The 16262-nt window shown below is 42.6% G+C and overlaps 1 protein-coding gene across 1 annotated transcript in view; it reads right to left on the bottom strand.

The window, feature by feature from the left end:
* Window positions 1-1089: 1089 nt before the first annotated feature.
* The window catches only part of anos1a (anosmin 1a), a 29406-nt gene continuing 14233 nt past the window's right edge, over window positions 1090-16262 (bottom strand). The window contains exons 7-14 of the mRNA XM_084922304.1: window positions 15237-15442; window positions 14878-15004; window positions 10806-10910; window positions 9003-9091; window positions 8544-8715; window positions 7039-7265; window positions 4620-4761; window positions 1090-3607 (exon numbers count right to left, since the gene is read on the bottom strand). Coding sequence (XP_084778430.1) covers window positions 3558-3607; window positions 4620-4761; window positions 7039-7265; window positions 8544-8715; window positions 9003-9091; window positions 10806-10910; window positions 14878-15004; window positions 15237-15442 — 1118 coding nt within the window. The 3' untranslated portion in view covers window positions 1090-3557. The remainder of the gene's footprint in view (window positions 3608-4619; window positions 4762-7038; window positions 7266-8543; window positions 8716-9002; window positions 9092-10805; window positions 10911-14877; window positions 15005-15236; window positions 15443-16262) is intronic.

Genomic DNA, 16262 nt, shown 5'->3' with positions numbered 1-16262 from the left:
GATGCCATATAATAATAATAATGGATTGCATTTATTTAGCGCTTTTCGGGGCCCTCAAAGCGCTGTACAATTCCACTGTTCATTCACTCTCACATTCACACACTGGTGGAGGCAGCTACAGTTGTAGCCACAGCTGCCCTGGGGCAGACTGACAGAGGCGAGGCTGCCATATCGCGCCATCGGCCCCTCTGGCCATCACCAGTAGGCGGTAGGTGAAGTGTCTTGCCCAACGACCAGGACAGAGAGCCGGGGCAACCTTCCGGTTACATGACAAACTGCCAACTCTTTGAGCCACGATCGCCCATATTCACGCTGTAGACTGCGCATCAATTTCCTCCCTTGCCACTTGAACTGAAATCAGCTGATTGGAGCTCAAGTGGAGTCGATAAACGTGATGGCAAGCTGACAAGTCCAAGGAACTGAGCTGTTAGCAATCAGTTCGCTACAGATCATTAGTTAAGGTTAAAGGAATAATTGCCTCAACAAAACTCTGACTCTTTGTTAACCTGCCTACAGCGCTGAAGAAAGACCTGTGATTGTTCTTAGTGTCTTCAATCACTGATGAATAGTAAGCTAGCTTTTATAGAACTTTTTATAGCCTCTGTCCTCTATTCTATTCTATTCTATTCTATTCTAGAGGAAAAAAAAGTCTGTTGTGTGATCCATTGTTGTAGAGTATTGAGTTTATAAGTGCTCAGGCCAATAAGAATCAAATTTTATTCCCAAAAACATTTTCTGTCAACGGGAATCCAAGTCAGTTTACAACAGCTGAATGGTTGGAATTAATTAATGATGGAACATTAATTAATTCCAACCCTTCCTTGGATGCACCCTTCCTTCATCCTTACAGGAGAAGGAAGGGTGCAGGAGGCAAAGCTGCGAACACAGACGTGTGTGTTTGCTTTGTGATGCAGTGACTCATGTCTACCTCTGAAATGCAACATCTTTGATAAAATTATAGTAATTATAGTAACAAAATAAATCATTAATTTACCACTGGGTGAGCCACCTGTGTCACCCCTGAAACTGTAGCTGTGCACACTCCACATAAGCTGCTAACTGTTGGAACTAAGAAACAATGTCCAGAGCTGACGATAAATGCATTTAATTTAATTCATTTATTATTTATGTATTTTACACATTAACAGGTTTCAGGTTGTATTGACAAAACATATATGCATGTGTAACCAGGCATGTTTTTAAAGAGCATCATAAGACACTTCAGTGCTTTTCATTAATATGTTTAACACGTTTTCGTTTTTCACATAAACACATTTGATTCATGTCTGTTATCTTTTACCTGGCAGTTAGTTTTATCATGTAAAATTGTAACAAACTAGGAAAAAAGAATCGCATGTCAGATCATTTTTGTGTGTCCTTTCTGCATTATAGTTGTACACAGTGTCCACTGTTGTTTGTTGTTCTGCATGTGGCTGCTCCAATCACTCAGATTAAAGTACATGTATATAGATTAACGATAAACATGTATATGGATCGAAAGAAGCCCATTGAGGTGGTTCGGGCATCTGACAAGGATGCCTCCTGGGCGCCTCCTGGGTGAGGTGTTTCGGGCATGTCCCACTGGGAGGAGGCCCCGGGACAGACCCAGGACACACTGGAGAGATTATATCTCTCGGCTGGCCTGGGAACGCCTCGGTGTTCCCCCGGATAAGCTGGAGGAGGTGGCTGGGGAGAGAGAGGTCTGGGCTTCTCTGCTTGGGCGGCTGCCCCCGTGACCCGGTCCCGGATAAGTGGAAGAAAATGGATGGATTAACACAACAACAAATACATACATGTGTAGCACGTTCTCCAAAGGGTGACATGATGGTGGCGAGTTGCATCTTTTTTATTGTTTATGGTCTGAACTATGATAAATATTCTTCATAGCCTTAAACTCACACTCTCCGTGCAGGCCTGCACTAAACCAACCTCCTGTGTTCAGTCTTTGTCTGCGGCTCTGTTCACTGTGGTAAACATAAAGGAAACATGCTCTTATGATCTTATCCAAACAGACTCAGTGTCTGTATGCAGCCATCTGTAGCACAACTTCATCATGGAAATAAACTCTATTTGAGGTTTGTTAACATACAGCAGCTCATACTGGCAATGAGACGTTTTACACTTCAAGAACAACAGAACCACATCTGGAGTACAACCATTTGTTTGCTCATGGTTTTGTTTCTGTCCACACGAATAAGTCTTGGTTACACTTCTCATGGCTAAATACTGAATCAGGAGTACAGGTAAAAAGAAACCTGTACATGGGTACAGCACGCTGTATTTGACACGTATCTGCAGTTAAAACCATCTTTGCACAGAGAGGTGAACAAATGTGCGCACACACATGCAACACAGATGTAACAGTCCAGGCACAAATATACCACAACCAATAAATAGAGACACAAAGTATACACAGCATTTGAAGAGAGAGTGGGAGGAGCTACATGTCATTTATAAAACAACAAATCTTTTTAGAAAATAAGTTGCAAGAGCTTTTAATGCACCACTCAGAGACACTGACATTAATTTCTATCATTACATGCAATTGTATCAAAACTGTTGATGCTGTAGAAGAAGAAGAGCTGGGCTTTCCCAGCCATGTCACCTGCTGTCACACAAGGTCTCCCGTAGTGATGGTGACGTATTACACTGGCCCCTGAAAAGCTGGACACCAGGAGCAAACGATCCTGTTTGAAAGTGGCAAATTCATCCTTACGGGAGAAGGAAGGGTGCAGGAGGCAAAGCTGCAAACACAGACGTGTGTTTGCTTTGTGATGCAGTGACTCATGTCTACCTCTGAAATGCAACATCTTTGATAAAATTATAGTAACTGATGCCCCAGAAAAAAAAGGTTGGCCAATTTGAAACCTAAAATAAACATTAGTTATGATTTATTTGCCTCGTGCTGTTTTTACTACTTTAAAATGATGTTAACAGAAGCTGGAGCACTAAGTTGGCATTAAATGATTATCAGATTCAGTGTATTTAACTAACGTTGCAGATTTTAGATTCAGGTTATTTTCTCACTTTCTTGTTTCCTTGAATTACATTCAGTCCATGTATGAGGGTGAATCAGACCTTAGTACACCTCAGTAAACTAATCCTGAACTCAAATCCTTAAGATCCAGTTATTAGGATCCAGTTTACTATCAGTGCTTGTTCGTGATGTTAATATATCTTTTTCATCTCTGATGTCATTGTAGACTAAATCCATTTCCTGCTTTTATTGTATTTATTTTTTACATATAACTGTAGCAAATAGAAGTAAAAAGAACTGAAAACACAAAGAGAGCTTTTTGTTTATCTTCCTGTTGGTGGAAGTTGTATCCATACTTTTACTGAAATATGTTGTATACATGCTTACTTGAGGGTTACGTTCGGTAAGTTCGGTAAAGCTTCGGTCCGTTATGGGATACTGCAGGGAGGGATTCATATGTCTGTCAGCTGTCACTTGTTGTCTTGTTGTAACTGACAAGCTGGCATTTGTCAGTTAGCATCGCTGCTCTGTGGCTTCTTCTTTATTGTTTTGGGAGCTCGGTTCATGAGGCCGTCTGGTCTCAGTGTCTGTCAGTGATTGGCTGCTCAGGATGCTTCCTCAGCCTTGATCCTGAATGCAAGCAGGGGTGGGAGAGGTTATATTTTAATGTTAACATAAAGTTTTGGTTCTGGTTTCAAAAAAGGAAACGTAACTTTTAATAGCACAACGTTGCCAATACAGAACAAGGTGTTGTTTCTCCACTGCAGTGAAGACTCCCAAAGACTATTAGTCTGCTCATAGAAAATACAGTTTCAGGCTTTCGTGGATACAAAATATTTAACTTGTGAGGCAAATTAAAGCGAGCTTTTTCTAGTCTTGTGCAGGCTGCTGATCAACATCAAAGTGAGGGTCGAGTTTATAACAGTGGTGAGTTATTACTGTCCTGTATGAGCACAGGAAGTGTCAGACAGCTAGCTTGGCTCAGGCTAACTATTAATTGAAGCTCCACTATTGTGCTTTGTGACTGGATGCTGCTACTGTGCGATAATCGCCCAGTAAAGCTTAAACCCCGATGGCAGGCACACTCATTATATCTCAGCTTTCTCTGTTATATTCATTTATAAGACACCTTCCTGCAGCTTTGGGCATTTTTATTCAAACTCTAGAGCCTAACAGTAGGAGTGAGGCAAACACCTACAGCTGGTGACTACAGAGAATGAAAATACAGCATAATGAGGGTGTGTTTGGCACTTTAGCCATGACGTTATTCAATCAGGCTTTGCTACTTCCCAGTGACAACATATACACATGGATGGACTTCCAGATATATCAGGAACCTTGGCTTTGCTTTTATTTTCAACACCATTTTTTTTATTTCAAGTATTTTTGCCTTTTTACATTTGTCTTCACTTACTGACCATGTAGGACACTTAAAAGGAAATATGTTGTGCATCACCAGTCAAGCTAAAAATATGATACAGTATGGTGTGACTTTTTGGCCAATATCAGACATTTGCACTGTGTGATGCAGAGTCAGAATACACTGATTTTAAAATGTAATTGTGCTTTTACCAAAAAGTCCAAACAAAAGATTGAGTATTTTTCTATAAGTGTTTTCCTTTTGATTGTTTTAACCTCTTACTGTGCAGTAAGGTGCTTTGGTATCCAGGGGTCTGGAAGGTTCTCCTGGTTGTAGGACCTTCACCCTCCGTTGTGATGGCCTGTACCTCCAGCCTGTACAAACTAGCAGGGCGTAGGCCTGACACCACTAGAACATTACCATCCTGAAAGAGAGGAGACAACAAGTCAAGGAAACGTACGAGACAAAGTGTGAAACACTCATGTTGTGTGAAAGTGCAGGACGACTAATCCAGGTTTCAGCTGAGGGCCCCTGAGATTTGCCCACAGAAGAAAATAATTTTGAATTTGCATTTAAACTTAGCCTTCATGCAGTATTTGTCCAAGTATTTCACTGTACTATCGCAAAACTAAGACACAAAGAAATCGATATCAGCAGATGGTGATTTTTGTTGCTTTTTTACATTTAAGATGATCAATTTCTCATTTCACGTGTGAAAGCAGCTCCCAGGCCTGGCAGATCCCCAAAGGAGGCATCCCCTAGAACCAGTAATAACTGTGCGTTACAAAGGTCAGAGACCAGTAATAGAACTGGTAGACAGGCTCAATACGGTGGCTGAGGATTCCAAAGAGTGGAGCGGATGAGCTCAGAAAATTAGGAATTGGAGGAGAAGAGATCAAAGGAACTTTTGGACAATGTAAGAACCTGATAGATGAATGAGGGGAAACCTCAGTCAGGTAGTGATGTGGCTCAACTCTGAACTGTAGCTCAAATGATAGATGGCAGAAGCTGCCAATCTAGTGCTGGAGAAGTGAGCTGCTGTATTTTGGGAAAGAATGTTAGGGAAGAGAGAACCTGGCATCCCGGTGCAAAAACCTTTCTGCTGCATTAGTACGTAAGGGATAGACACAGAGAACCTGGCGTCGTACAGAAAGGAATCGCTGCTGATTAGCATCTGAAGGCCGGATGCATGGAGACTGGCATTCCAGTTCTACAGAAAATTGCTTCTGCATTTTGCGAATGAAAACTTGTTTTTTGGAAACGATAGAAAGATGCACAGAGCTGATCTCCAGAAGGCAGAAGGGTTCCCTGCTGCTTTTTGCAATGATAGATGCAGAGAAGCTTGTTGCTGCATTCTGCGACTGAGGGATAGAGAAAGAATCTGGCATCCCAGTTCACTGCTGAAGGGTTCACTGCTGCTTTGTATATGAAGGATCAATGCGGAAAAGCAAGCATCCCAGTGGTAGAAAGAATTGCTGCTGCATTTGCGGGATAGAGAGAAGGGAAACTGGCAAACCAGTGCCCCCTCTTTTTTTTTTTTGCAAATGATAGATAGATGCAGAGAACTGGTGGTAGTAAAGCCTACTGGTTTTTGCGAATGACGGATAGAGAAGAACCTGGCATCCCAGTGACAAACTTGCTTCTTTACTTGCTCCTGAAGGAGGCATAGAAAACATCAAAGCTGGCATCCCTTGTCTAACACAGACAAATGGAGGCAGGCGCACAGAACTGCGCTTGCCCCTGCTACCTGGCACTGATGGGTGGGAGGAGCTACAAGATACACTTTAGCTTTTGCTGTTGGAGGTACAGTTTTGCTTCTGCATGGAAGAAGACTTTGGACAGACATTTAGATGTGTGAGGTTACAAAAGTTAGCTTCGAATGCTGGTGGTAGAAGCAGCTGAAACCAGGCAACGGTCCAGTTTGAATCCGTAATGGAAGGATATTTGGGAGACCTTTCGGAAGCGCTGGAATGGCATGGCTTCTGAGTCTGTTGGCTTTTCGACTAATTTGCTCGGTCTGTGGGCTTGTTTCAGAGCAACGTGAGTGGAGCTGTGAGCTTTGCTGGTGGGTGATCTTGTTGAATTTCACGGAGGTGGCGAGTGGCCAGAGTTACTTCATAACTGAGGGTATTCGGCATTTGGTCTCTTTGAAGCGTCGCCATGACGTTGAGAGTGTTTGGGTTTCTTGGATTGCCTGGAGGCAAACCGATGAAGCAGAGCTCTGTAGTTCTTCGTCTGACGTGGTGACAGACAAGAGGGCGACTGTAAGCAAATGGAAGGGTGACTAAGGGACTTTTTTTGCCTTTTCCTGTTTCAGTTCCAGCAGTGATGAGTTCCCTTCACTGTGCCTTTTCTCTATTACTGGTTTCATAGTGAGTAAAGACAGATGTAGTTATGCATCTCTCAAAGACTTTAGAAAAGCTGCTGACGAACTTTAGGCCCAGTATGAGTTGAGTCACTTTTACAGGTTAAAAACTTAGATGCTCATCGTGGTTCTTTATTTGTACATTTGTACATATAACCAGCAGTCGAGGCACACTGGAATTCTCTCATCTGGAGCATCTGTCAGTCATGCTCAGGGCTTTGATGTTTTGCAATAAGGTGGATTTGGCCATACCAAGCAATACATGTATTTTTAAAAACATCACTTTTCAGATTTAATTTTCCACATTGTATAGTTTAGTAAAGTCACTTCACTGACCGGCGGTAGGATCTGGGACTGGGAGATCAAGGTGCGAGGCAGCTTGACATTGTAGTTGCGGTTAGTTGAGATGACTTCTGCCCAGGTAACCTGGTAACCAGTTAGCTGCTGGTGGGATGAAGTCATAGATATATCCCAGCTAAAGATAGCTGTCACATTGCCACCCAGGACCTCAAAAGATGCGATCAGGTTGGTTGGTTTCACCAGGACTTTCTGAAGATTCATAGCTGAAAAATACACAACCGGACAGCCAAATGAAGTCAGATACTGGAAAGTTTTTCCTCTCCATGAGGAAGCAAGTGGCATAAACTTCCAATCGCTCACCAGAAGAAGTATAAAAACAGACAGACTGGAACATGATTATGTCTCCTCAGGCAATTTTGAATATTTGTGCATATGATTCATATTTACATCATTGTGTTGTGTATTTATACTGCTTTTGAAATGTGAAGGGGTTAAAATGGGAAAAACAATCTGGAACGGCTTTCTGGCACCTTCAGGAAATGAGTAGTTAAATCTGACAGATAAATACACAATACTACTGAGTTAAGTTTTCATGTTGTGCTCCAGCCGACGACATCCCGATATTTGCTCAGTAATAAGAAAAGGTGTCGATGTTGTGCTACCTCAGAAGCTACTGAAAAAAGCATAAACGGAATAACACTTTAAGGTCATTTGAAGCACATCTTTTCAAACAGCTCAACAAATACCATCAAACAAAAGATTTTAATATGTGTACTTTGTTACTGCATCATTGTAACTAATGTAAAAGTGCCATTTTTCCCAGAAGGAAAAAAATATGTTAATGTCATGGTAATGTGATGGAGTGACACTCAATGGAGAGGTGTAAGAAAGAGAGGACATGAGAGGAAGTTAAGATTTTATTTTGAAAGGTAAGGATTGCTCAACAAGTGAGATTTGATAATCTGGAAAAGTTAAATTTAATTTATATTATATAATTACATCTATATGTACTGTTGCATTATGTTTTTGTTAATTATCTTTCAAAACTAACTGAAGCGCACAAATCTTTGTGTTATTCGAGGATTGCGTGAAAAACGGGGCAGTTTAATACAGGCTACACTGACTGGTTTGCAGTGTTGCTATTTACAGTTTCATTTGCTGCACTATTTTGCACCACGTTATCATCATAATTCTTTTCTCAGCGTTGCACTACTACACCCAGTCTTAAAGTTGTCTCACTTCCCATTTCCAAGTTTAACCCCGATCATGGGTGTAAAGTTTCAAATTCCTCAAACGATGTACGGAAGGTAGGGGAGGGGCTGGTTGCATCGAGAGATTTGATTGGGCAGTTCAGCGTCAGTAATGTTTTTATACATATGTGTGTTGTGAGTCAGAATTGTTTTGTGTCTAAAGAAAAAAAAGGCTTGATTAGAAGCTAACAGAGTTGACCTCGCTGACTCTTGCTGCACTTAGAAAGTGTTGAGGTGTGCAGACACTGATAAGTAAAATAAAATAAATAAGCCATTATGCGTTTGCCTCACCGGTTTCTCTGGGACAGTTGACAGGTGTTGGACTCTTGGCCTGGATGGTGGTGCAGGGAGGCGTATGAAAGCTGGTGCTTTCTGCCAGAGGATGACTTGTCTTGCTGACTGGCTGCAGAAGGACTTTATACTTACAGGAGAAGAGTAAGCCCTGCAGGCTGATAAAGCTCTCCTAGATTAGACAGACAGGGTGTGAGCATGGCTGACTGGAGACCGATTCCCAATTTCAGATTACTGCAACTCTCATTTCACAGCAGGCAAGGCAAAGACTAAAATCACCTGTTCACGATGCATACGTTGTCTCGTCTTATCAATAACAAGATGAATAAAAGCAGTCCTTTGTATCTGTACCACCCATGTGATGCGTTTCAACTCTGTTTTATTTTGGCTATGGAAATGAAATACTTATAATTTCACCTCCATGATCAGAATGATACTCATTTATTTGAATAGGGTTACCTTTGTACTGGTCTTCTCCATGGGGCTGGTCTGGTTGTGTCCGCAGTATTCAGGTCCCCACTGGATTCTGTAGAATTCAACCAAAGGATCTGCACAGACAAGAAGCCATCAAGAGAAGAAGCAATGTTTATGTTGAGTCTTGCACAGAGTCAGAACCACTTTGTTCATTAGCTGTAGTATACTGTTATGTCCACACAACCTTTAAAGTGTTTTTCTTCTTTAAAGCTGCTTTTTGAAACCTAGTTATGTAATGACACAGATCAGAATTGTTTTGCTCTGTCGCTTTTTCCCTCAAGCTTCCTTTGAGTGCTTTTATGGAGGTTGTTATCATGAGTTTATCCACCGTAAGGAACCACCAGCTGTTATTCACTATAATACCTGACAAGGTGACAAGATTTAAATACTCATGAGATCCAATATGGTGTCTCAGTCCAGCCCGGAGCTCACTCCCATTTCTGCTTTATCGGATTACATATTCACTTTTTATTTCATGACCTAGTAACCCTGTTTTCAGGTCCATGGTGGAGATCTAGGATTTTACTGCAGAGATTTAGGTTTTTGATTCCAACCTTGCAGAAACATTAAATTACCAGCCCTGTTGTGATTGGGGCCATTTTTGGTGTCTTCTTGTCATGTGATGACACTTGTCTCTAGTCACCAAGCACTCGCTCGGTGAACGTGTGTGCTTCCAACCACAGCACTAAAACTTCAAATACATGAATTTATATTCACCCAAATCTCTGCAGCTTCCACTGCGTGCTGGATGATCCTGTCACCACCTGTCACCAGTCCTCCCAGTCCTTTCTGGTATTTCGTTTTTCATCCTTGTTTTTAGGGTAAAGGTTTTAGCAGTGCTGCGCTGTGTCTTCCTTTTTTCCAGATACCTGAGCCATTATTTTTAAATGTCAGCTAACTAGTGAGCTTACTGCTGATTCTTTATTACTGGTTTTCACGGAGCCTTTTGCCCCATGTACACCAATAAACCTTTACTGAGGCTAAACTGCTGAACTTTTAATCATTACATCTGACTTATTTCTGACCTGTATGTGGGTTAAAGCCCAACAACAGCTTAGTGTATTCCTGCGTTTCCATATCCTGCACAGCCTTCGGGCTGCAGAGAAATAGAGCTGTTTCTAGAAGCGAGAGGTAGGAGCTCACAGTTTGCATCATTGCAAGACGGATTGTCAGTCACATCAGGGAAAGATTACGGGAGCGACTAAATCCCTCACTCCACAGGACATTTTTGCACGGTCCACTGTTTGGCAGGTCAACATAACTCTTTCTTCCCCTGTGTTAACTGTGAGTATGGTACAGAGCATTTATTTTGTTTTTAACTTTGAGTCTGTGTTCATAAAATTGCGTTTTTGCTCTGTATACTTTATTTTTGTGCTTGTTTTCTTGTTTTTTATGCAGTTTGGCACTGACTGCTGTGATGTAGTACTTTCCTAGAGACATTCTTTTCTGTGGGAGACATTAAGCAGCTCTAACCTTAGCTCATGTTTCAAGATTCGCTTCAGCCTCTTGCTGATGTTGTGAAACTGGTGGTTAACATTGTGTCTCATGGCAGCAGACTAGCCTCCTTCCATAACATGAATTACTCATCATATTTACACCTTCTGCACAGAAAATACGTTTCTTTTTCAGAATAACGTGTATTGCAATTTTTGCTGAGTAAACCTTGGCACATTTATCTCTGCACGCTGTTTCAAACGGGGTATTTGTCTTTTAACAGCAGTTGTTTGAACGTTTACAGAGCAGCTGCAGGATAACTCAGATGTTATGTGTGATATGATTTGTACATACCCACGCTTCTCTGCCAGTAAACATGAACCCTGAGCTGTCCGTCCTGGTAGAACGGTGTCCCCACATCCAGGACGTCACCTGCAGGGCTTCTGGGAGCACTCGTGCCTTCAATACAGACAAAATACAATTAAACATGAACTGACATCTTAAAGCATCACATACAGTGATACGTGAGTGACTCTGTAAAAATCCAAACGCATGCCATGACACAGCCGCAGGTACAAAAACCTTTAGTATCAGTCATTAATTATTTTCTGTATGACTTGTTGGTGTCTCAAGTTGCTGTGGAGGAATTTGGGCCCCCTCTTGATGCTGGTGGGCCTTTGTCTGTGAACAGCTCTTTTAAGGTTCCATCACAGTATTTCATGTGGAGGTTCATGTGGAGGTTCATGTGGAGGTTCATGTGGAGGTCGGGACTTTGGGCCACAGCTTTCTGTTATAGATTTTGTCCTGTTGAAGAGTTGCTGTTTTGCAGTCTGTGCACTAGCATGAACTCAATACTAAATATGCTAACTGAGGCCTTTGCAGTCTGACTTTGGATGAATTTGCTCGGGCTCCTGGGATCAGTAACCATCTTGAATGTTTCCACACATGAATAATATTTTTTCCTGTGGTGAACTTCAAATTTCGTTATAACCCTTCCCAGACTGATGGACAGCAATGATTACATCACTGCTGATGTCGTTCCTCCTCAGTGTGTTAGTACACACCTGAATGCTGCAGACTTTGACTCTCATCTACTGATAACCTCTTAATAAAGTGCATCTGACTAGGAGAAGCTGGACACTACTTACTTTTCCTCTTAATTCGGATGGAAGTAGTAAGGCTGCGCTGCACAACAGCATAACCCTGTAAAACCTTTGTTTTTCACATGACTACCTTTATGTAGGGATGGGTACCGGTATCTGGTGCCATGATGGCACCGGTTCTGACATAAATGGTAGTCAAAGGAGCTTGCAAAGAAAAGCGTCTGGACTTCTTTAAGTTACTTAAAGACGTTTCACCTCTCATCCGAGAAGCTTCTTCAGTTCTAAGGTCAAATGGTGGAGAGTCCCAGATATAAACCTAGTGGGAGTATCCCCCCACAGAGGGACAAAAGGACCCCCTGATGATCCTCTAATCGCCTGAGCCAAGGTGTGAAACTGGGTGTGGGTCCCAATCAGCCAGAGTTTCGGGTGTGTTCATTGTGAAACCTGGCCCCACCTTATCATGCGAATTCCTGAGGTCAGATGGCCCAGGATGTGAGTGGGCGTTAAGGCGTCTGGGAAGGGATCTCAAAACTGGATTATAGATGGCAGAGAGTTGGTGTCGTAAGCCCCGCCTCTGTTCAAAGATGGTCGCTCACAGTGGACATAGATGCTTCTTTCACTCCTCTTTCAAACCATCTGTCCTCTCTGTCCAAAATGTGAACATTGGCATCCTCGAAAGAGTGACCTTTGACCTTTAGATGCAGATGGACTGCTGAGTCTTGTCCTGTGGAGGTGGCTCTTCTGTGTTGTGCCATGCGCTTGTGAAGTGGCTGTTTGGTCTCTCCAATGTAGAGGTCTGGGCATTCCTCGCTGCACTGTACAGCAAACACCACATTGTTAAGTCTGTGTTTTGGCGTTTTGTCTTTCGGGTGAACCAGTTTTTGTCTGAGCGTGTTGCTGGGTCTGAAATGCACCGGGATGTCATGCTTGGAGAAAACTCAAGTTTTTCTGATACACCGGCTACATAGGGGATGACAATGTTGTTGCGTCTGTCCTTCTTATCCTCCCTCGTTGGTGTCTGGTCTTCTTTTCTGTGCCTCTTTGCTGACTTTAAGAACGCCCATTTAGGATAGCCGCACGTTTTGAGTGCTTCCTTTACATGTGTGTGTTCCTTCTTTTTTCCTTCAGGCTTAGAGGGAACATGTTCTGCCCGGTGGTGTAGGGTCCTAATTAGGAAAAGCAGCGCACATTTCGGTGCTTTTTTTCCCCTGAGATGTCATACACTTTGAATTCTAGCCAATCATTTTACCTTTCCGAGGATAGTAGGCGGGCCCAGGTACGTACGTTCTTTTAGAGCAGAGCTACAGATTAAAAATGCCCAAGGCGAAGCGGTCAAAGTCTGGCTGTACTTCACAGCAAAATATGCAAACTCAGCAGCCTGCAACAAGTGGTTTAAGCTGATACTGTGATACTGTGCAAAGGAGGTAACACCTCGAATCTGATGAAACACCTGGCGATGTATAGCGGGGGTTTTTTAAAGCCGAGAAATGCACCGTATTTGACAGCTTTCTGCGAGACCTCACACCGAGCACATCTACTGCGGGTGTGGTGCCTGTTATCGGACCCGGAGTTAGCAACATCCCCCAAAAACCCGAAGAGGAGAGTCCTGGCCCCTAGCCCTGCCAGTGTAGCAGAAATGATGAGGATGATGATGCAGCAGCAGCCGTTCTTCTCTGCGTGAGTAGCTTAATGTTGTTCGTGTGTAATTTACGTTGAGTAGGCTAACCACGTTATTACATTAATGCAGGTAAGGTGAACTAGCAAACATCATCATAGCTACATGCGGCTGTCTTCTTGTTTGATGGCAGATGCTCCCTTCACCCTGGACAAAAAGGCTAAAATGACCAAAGAAAAAGTGGAAAATAGTTAAACATGAGAGGTTTTTGGACAAAGTTTGTGTTTTTTCCATTGTTTAAGCTGCTTCCAGCCAAGAGTGATACCATATATGCCCCATAGCTGCAGAAAAGGCTAACATTGTTATCTTTTTACAAAAAAACAGCTGAACATGAGAGGTTTTTGGACAAAGTGTGTGTTCTCCATTCTTTAAGCACCGGCACCGTTTCAAAAGTACCGGTTTGGTACTGGTATCGGATAAAACCTAAACGATACCCATCCCTACCTTTATGTTACCTAATCTTAGTGAATACAGAGCATCACTGTGGAAAGCTGAGAGGTCGATCTCATTCAGGGTTTTTTAGAAGATAAAGTTGAAATGAATATTCACTTATCATCAACAGTAAAACCCAAAGTAAACAGAAACTGACTGAGGGGCCTCCATTGCACATCAGAACGTGTAGGTTTGATGACAGTTTCTTCGTTAGTATTAACTATGACTTTATTTTCCCATCCTCGTGAATTATTCTGTATCTGCATGCAACAGTTATTCCCACCCGTGTCACACGTGGGGCTGTGCACGTACTGATGCATCTCCAGTCTCTGTTTTCAGGCTGTTGCCTGTGATTTTAATGCTTCACTTTCAAGTTTTTATCATTTCATCACTGCAAGACTTAGAATAAAAAAAGCAGTTTCTCCTTTACATTAAAGACAAATCTGTACATTTAATTTTGCCAATTCGATATATACATTTGGAGGCGGGGCTTATCACAAAGTGCTTTTGTGAATGAACTCTGGTTTCCAAGCTTGTGAAGGTTTTCCAAGAACAGAAATCATTCAGCTTGTGAAAATGCTGAAAAACATACATACTTTGCATTTTAATGTCAGGTACAGAAAACGTTGATGTGCTGGTGAACTTTTTCACCTTGAACGTTCACACGCCGCTTTCTGCTCTGCACAAAAGCACAGACGCTGACAGCGACTTCACTTCAATCCTTCTTTCATGAGGCACTCACTCTCACGCTCATTTCTGTAATTGTCAAGAACATTTCTATTTTTTTCTTTCTATAATGTCAACCACCTCTTTGAAAGGAACGCCTTGACATTTTGAATTTCAAAGCTGAAAGATTTTTCAGCCCCGTCACACTGATAAGTTTGTAGGTGTGGAATGTTAAGGTTGCATCTGGAGTGAAGCTCTGAGATACAGGAGATCAAAGATTGAACATCCCAGCAGGAGAAAACCTTTGAAATATTAAACCCCAACGTGCTTTTTTTAAAAATAAAAAATGTCACCATAAAAGTGTAAAAGCAAACCTAACGATTATACAAAGCAAGAGGAAGCTTTCAGTGCGAGCCTAAACATCTGAACACGCTTTTACACTTTAGAGAAATTTTAAGCCGACATGAAGACGTTTTCTTTTCTTCACGACAAAATTTCAAGCTCGAGCTGAAAATGCCGAAGCCTCCGTGTCGTGTGCATGTTTCCGTACTTTGCTGCGTGGTGAAGTGGAGGACAGCGCGCGGTCCTTTGAACTGAGTTTGTCCCCAGTAAGACACAGCCTGAACCTCCACACTGTAGCTCCTGTTGGTCCTCATGCTGTCCAGCTCCGCCTGGCTCTGTGCACACAAACACACACAGACACACAATTAGGCACACACCACACCACTGATTCCATGTTATATTCAAGTTTGTCATATTTGCTTCCAGTTGTGATCACAGATGTAAACATGCTACACACACTCCACTCCACGAGGGTTTCGGAGAACATTACATACATTATATCTTTCTTGGGTCTTAAATAGAAGTCGTGTTTTTGACGTGCTCCATCTGCAGCTGTGGCATTCTCACCTTTCTGACCGTCTTCCTCCTCTTGGTCCGGGATGAGGGAGAAGAATGTCCAACTGCAGTCCAGCTCCAACTGACCTTGTAGTGGTGGATGGGAACATCCAGGTCAGGAGGCATGCTCCACTCAATCCTGGCTCCCACTGTGCTCCCAGGACCAAAGCTCATATTTGCTACTCTCAGCTCAGTAGGAGCAGGAGGATTGGAGGGATCTGAGGGGCACATGTTGGATGTTATTAATATCTGTTTGCATACAGAAACAATGACCTTTAGTGCACTGACATGTGCTTAGTTTTTAACCCATCCTGCAAAGTTCACAATAGGCCAATTCATTCACGTTACTCTCAAAAGAACCAAAAAATCGATTCCAGAAGACATCTGCCGTATTTACAGATAGTACTGTGTGGCAGGCTGTGGTTTGTGGCTTGGCTGCAAGGGAGGAGCAGTGGGTTCAGGGCATGGTGTCAGGGGGTCTGACCGCCATCATCTGATCATGTATTTGCGTATATCAGCAGGACCAGAGCAGAGGTCTGTGTGCGGCGTGAAGCTGCTGCAGAAACAGATTACGGATAAAAACGAACACTCGGCGTGTAACACTGTGTGCGTGGGTCCTGTACTATCACGCACTACCATTGCATTCATTAATAGTGAGGACTGCTGCCTACCATTAGCATGAACTGGCTGGATGCTGGTATTTATATCTGGTGCTTCCTCAGCCTGATCACGATCAGTGATCAATCTGATGGTACAACTGTTCTAATAATACATTCCAGCACATGAGGGCACCACCTACACTGCGTCCCTAAGTACCTCAGCACAGCAAACAGTGGGAGAACGCCATGAACACGTCTGAATTGATTAAGGTTCACATCTTTGCGACTTGCCGAGGCGGCTCCTCTGTGACTGTGGCAGCTATAGAAATCACACAGAGCAAAACAATGAATCCTCTGAGGATTCTCTCCATAACCTCTGCATATATACAACAGTTCAACCATTTGCTAAACAGTCTATTTTCCCTTGCATAGCTTCTAA

Source organism: Perissodus microlepis, chromosome 23, assembly GCF_051167445.1.
Source record: "Perissodus microlepis isolate ML-2025 ecotype Zambia chromosome 23, ASM5116744v1, whole genome shotgun sequence".
Taxonomy (NCBI): Eukaryota; Metazoa; Chordata; class Actinopteri; order Cichliformes; family Cichlidae; genus Perissodus; species Perissodus microlepis.
This window is presented reverse-complemented; position numbering and strand designations above follow the sequence as displayed.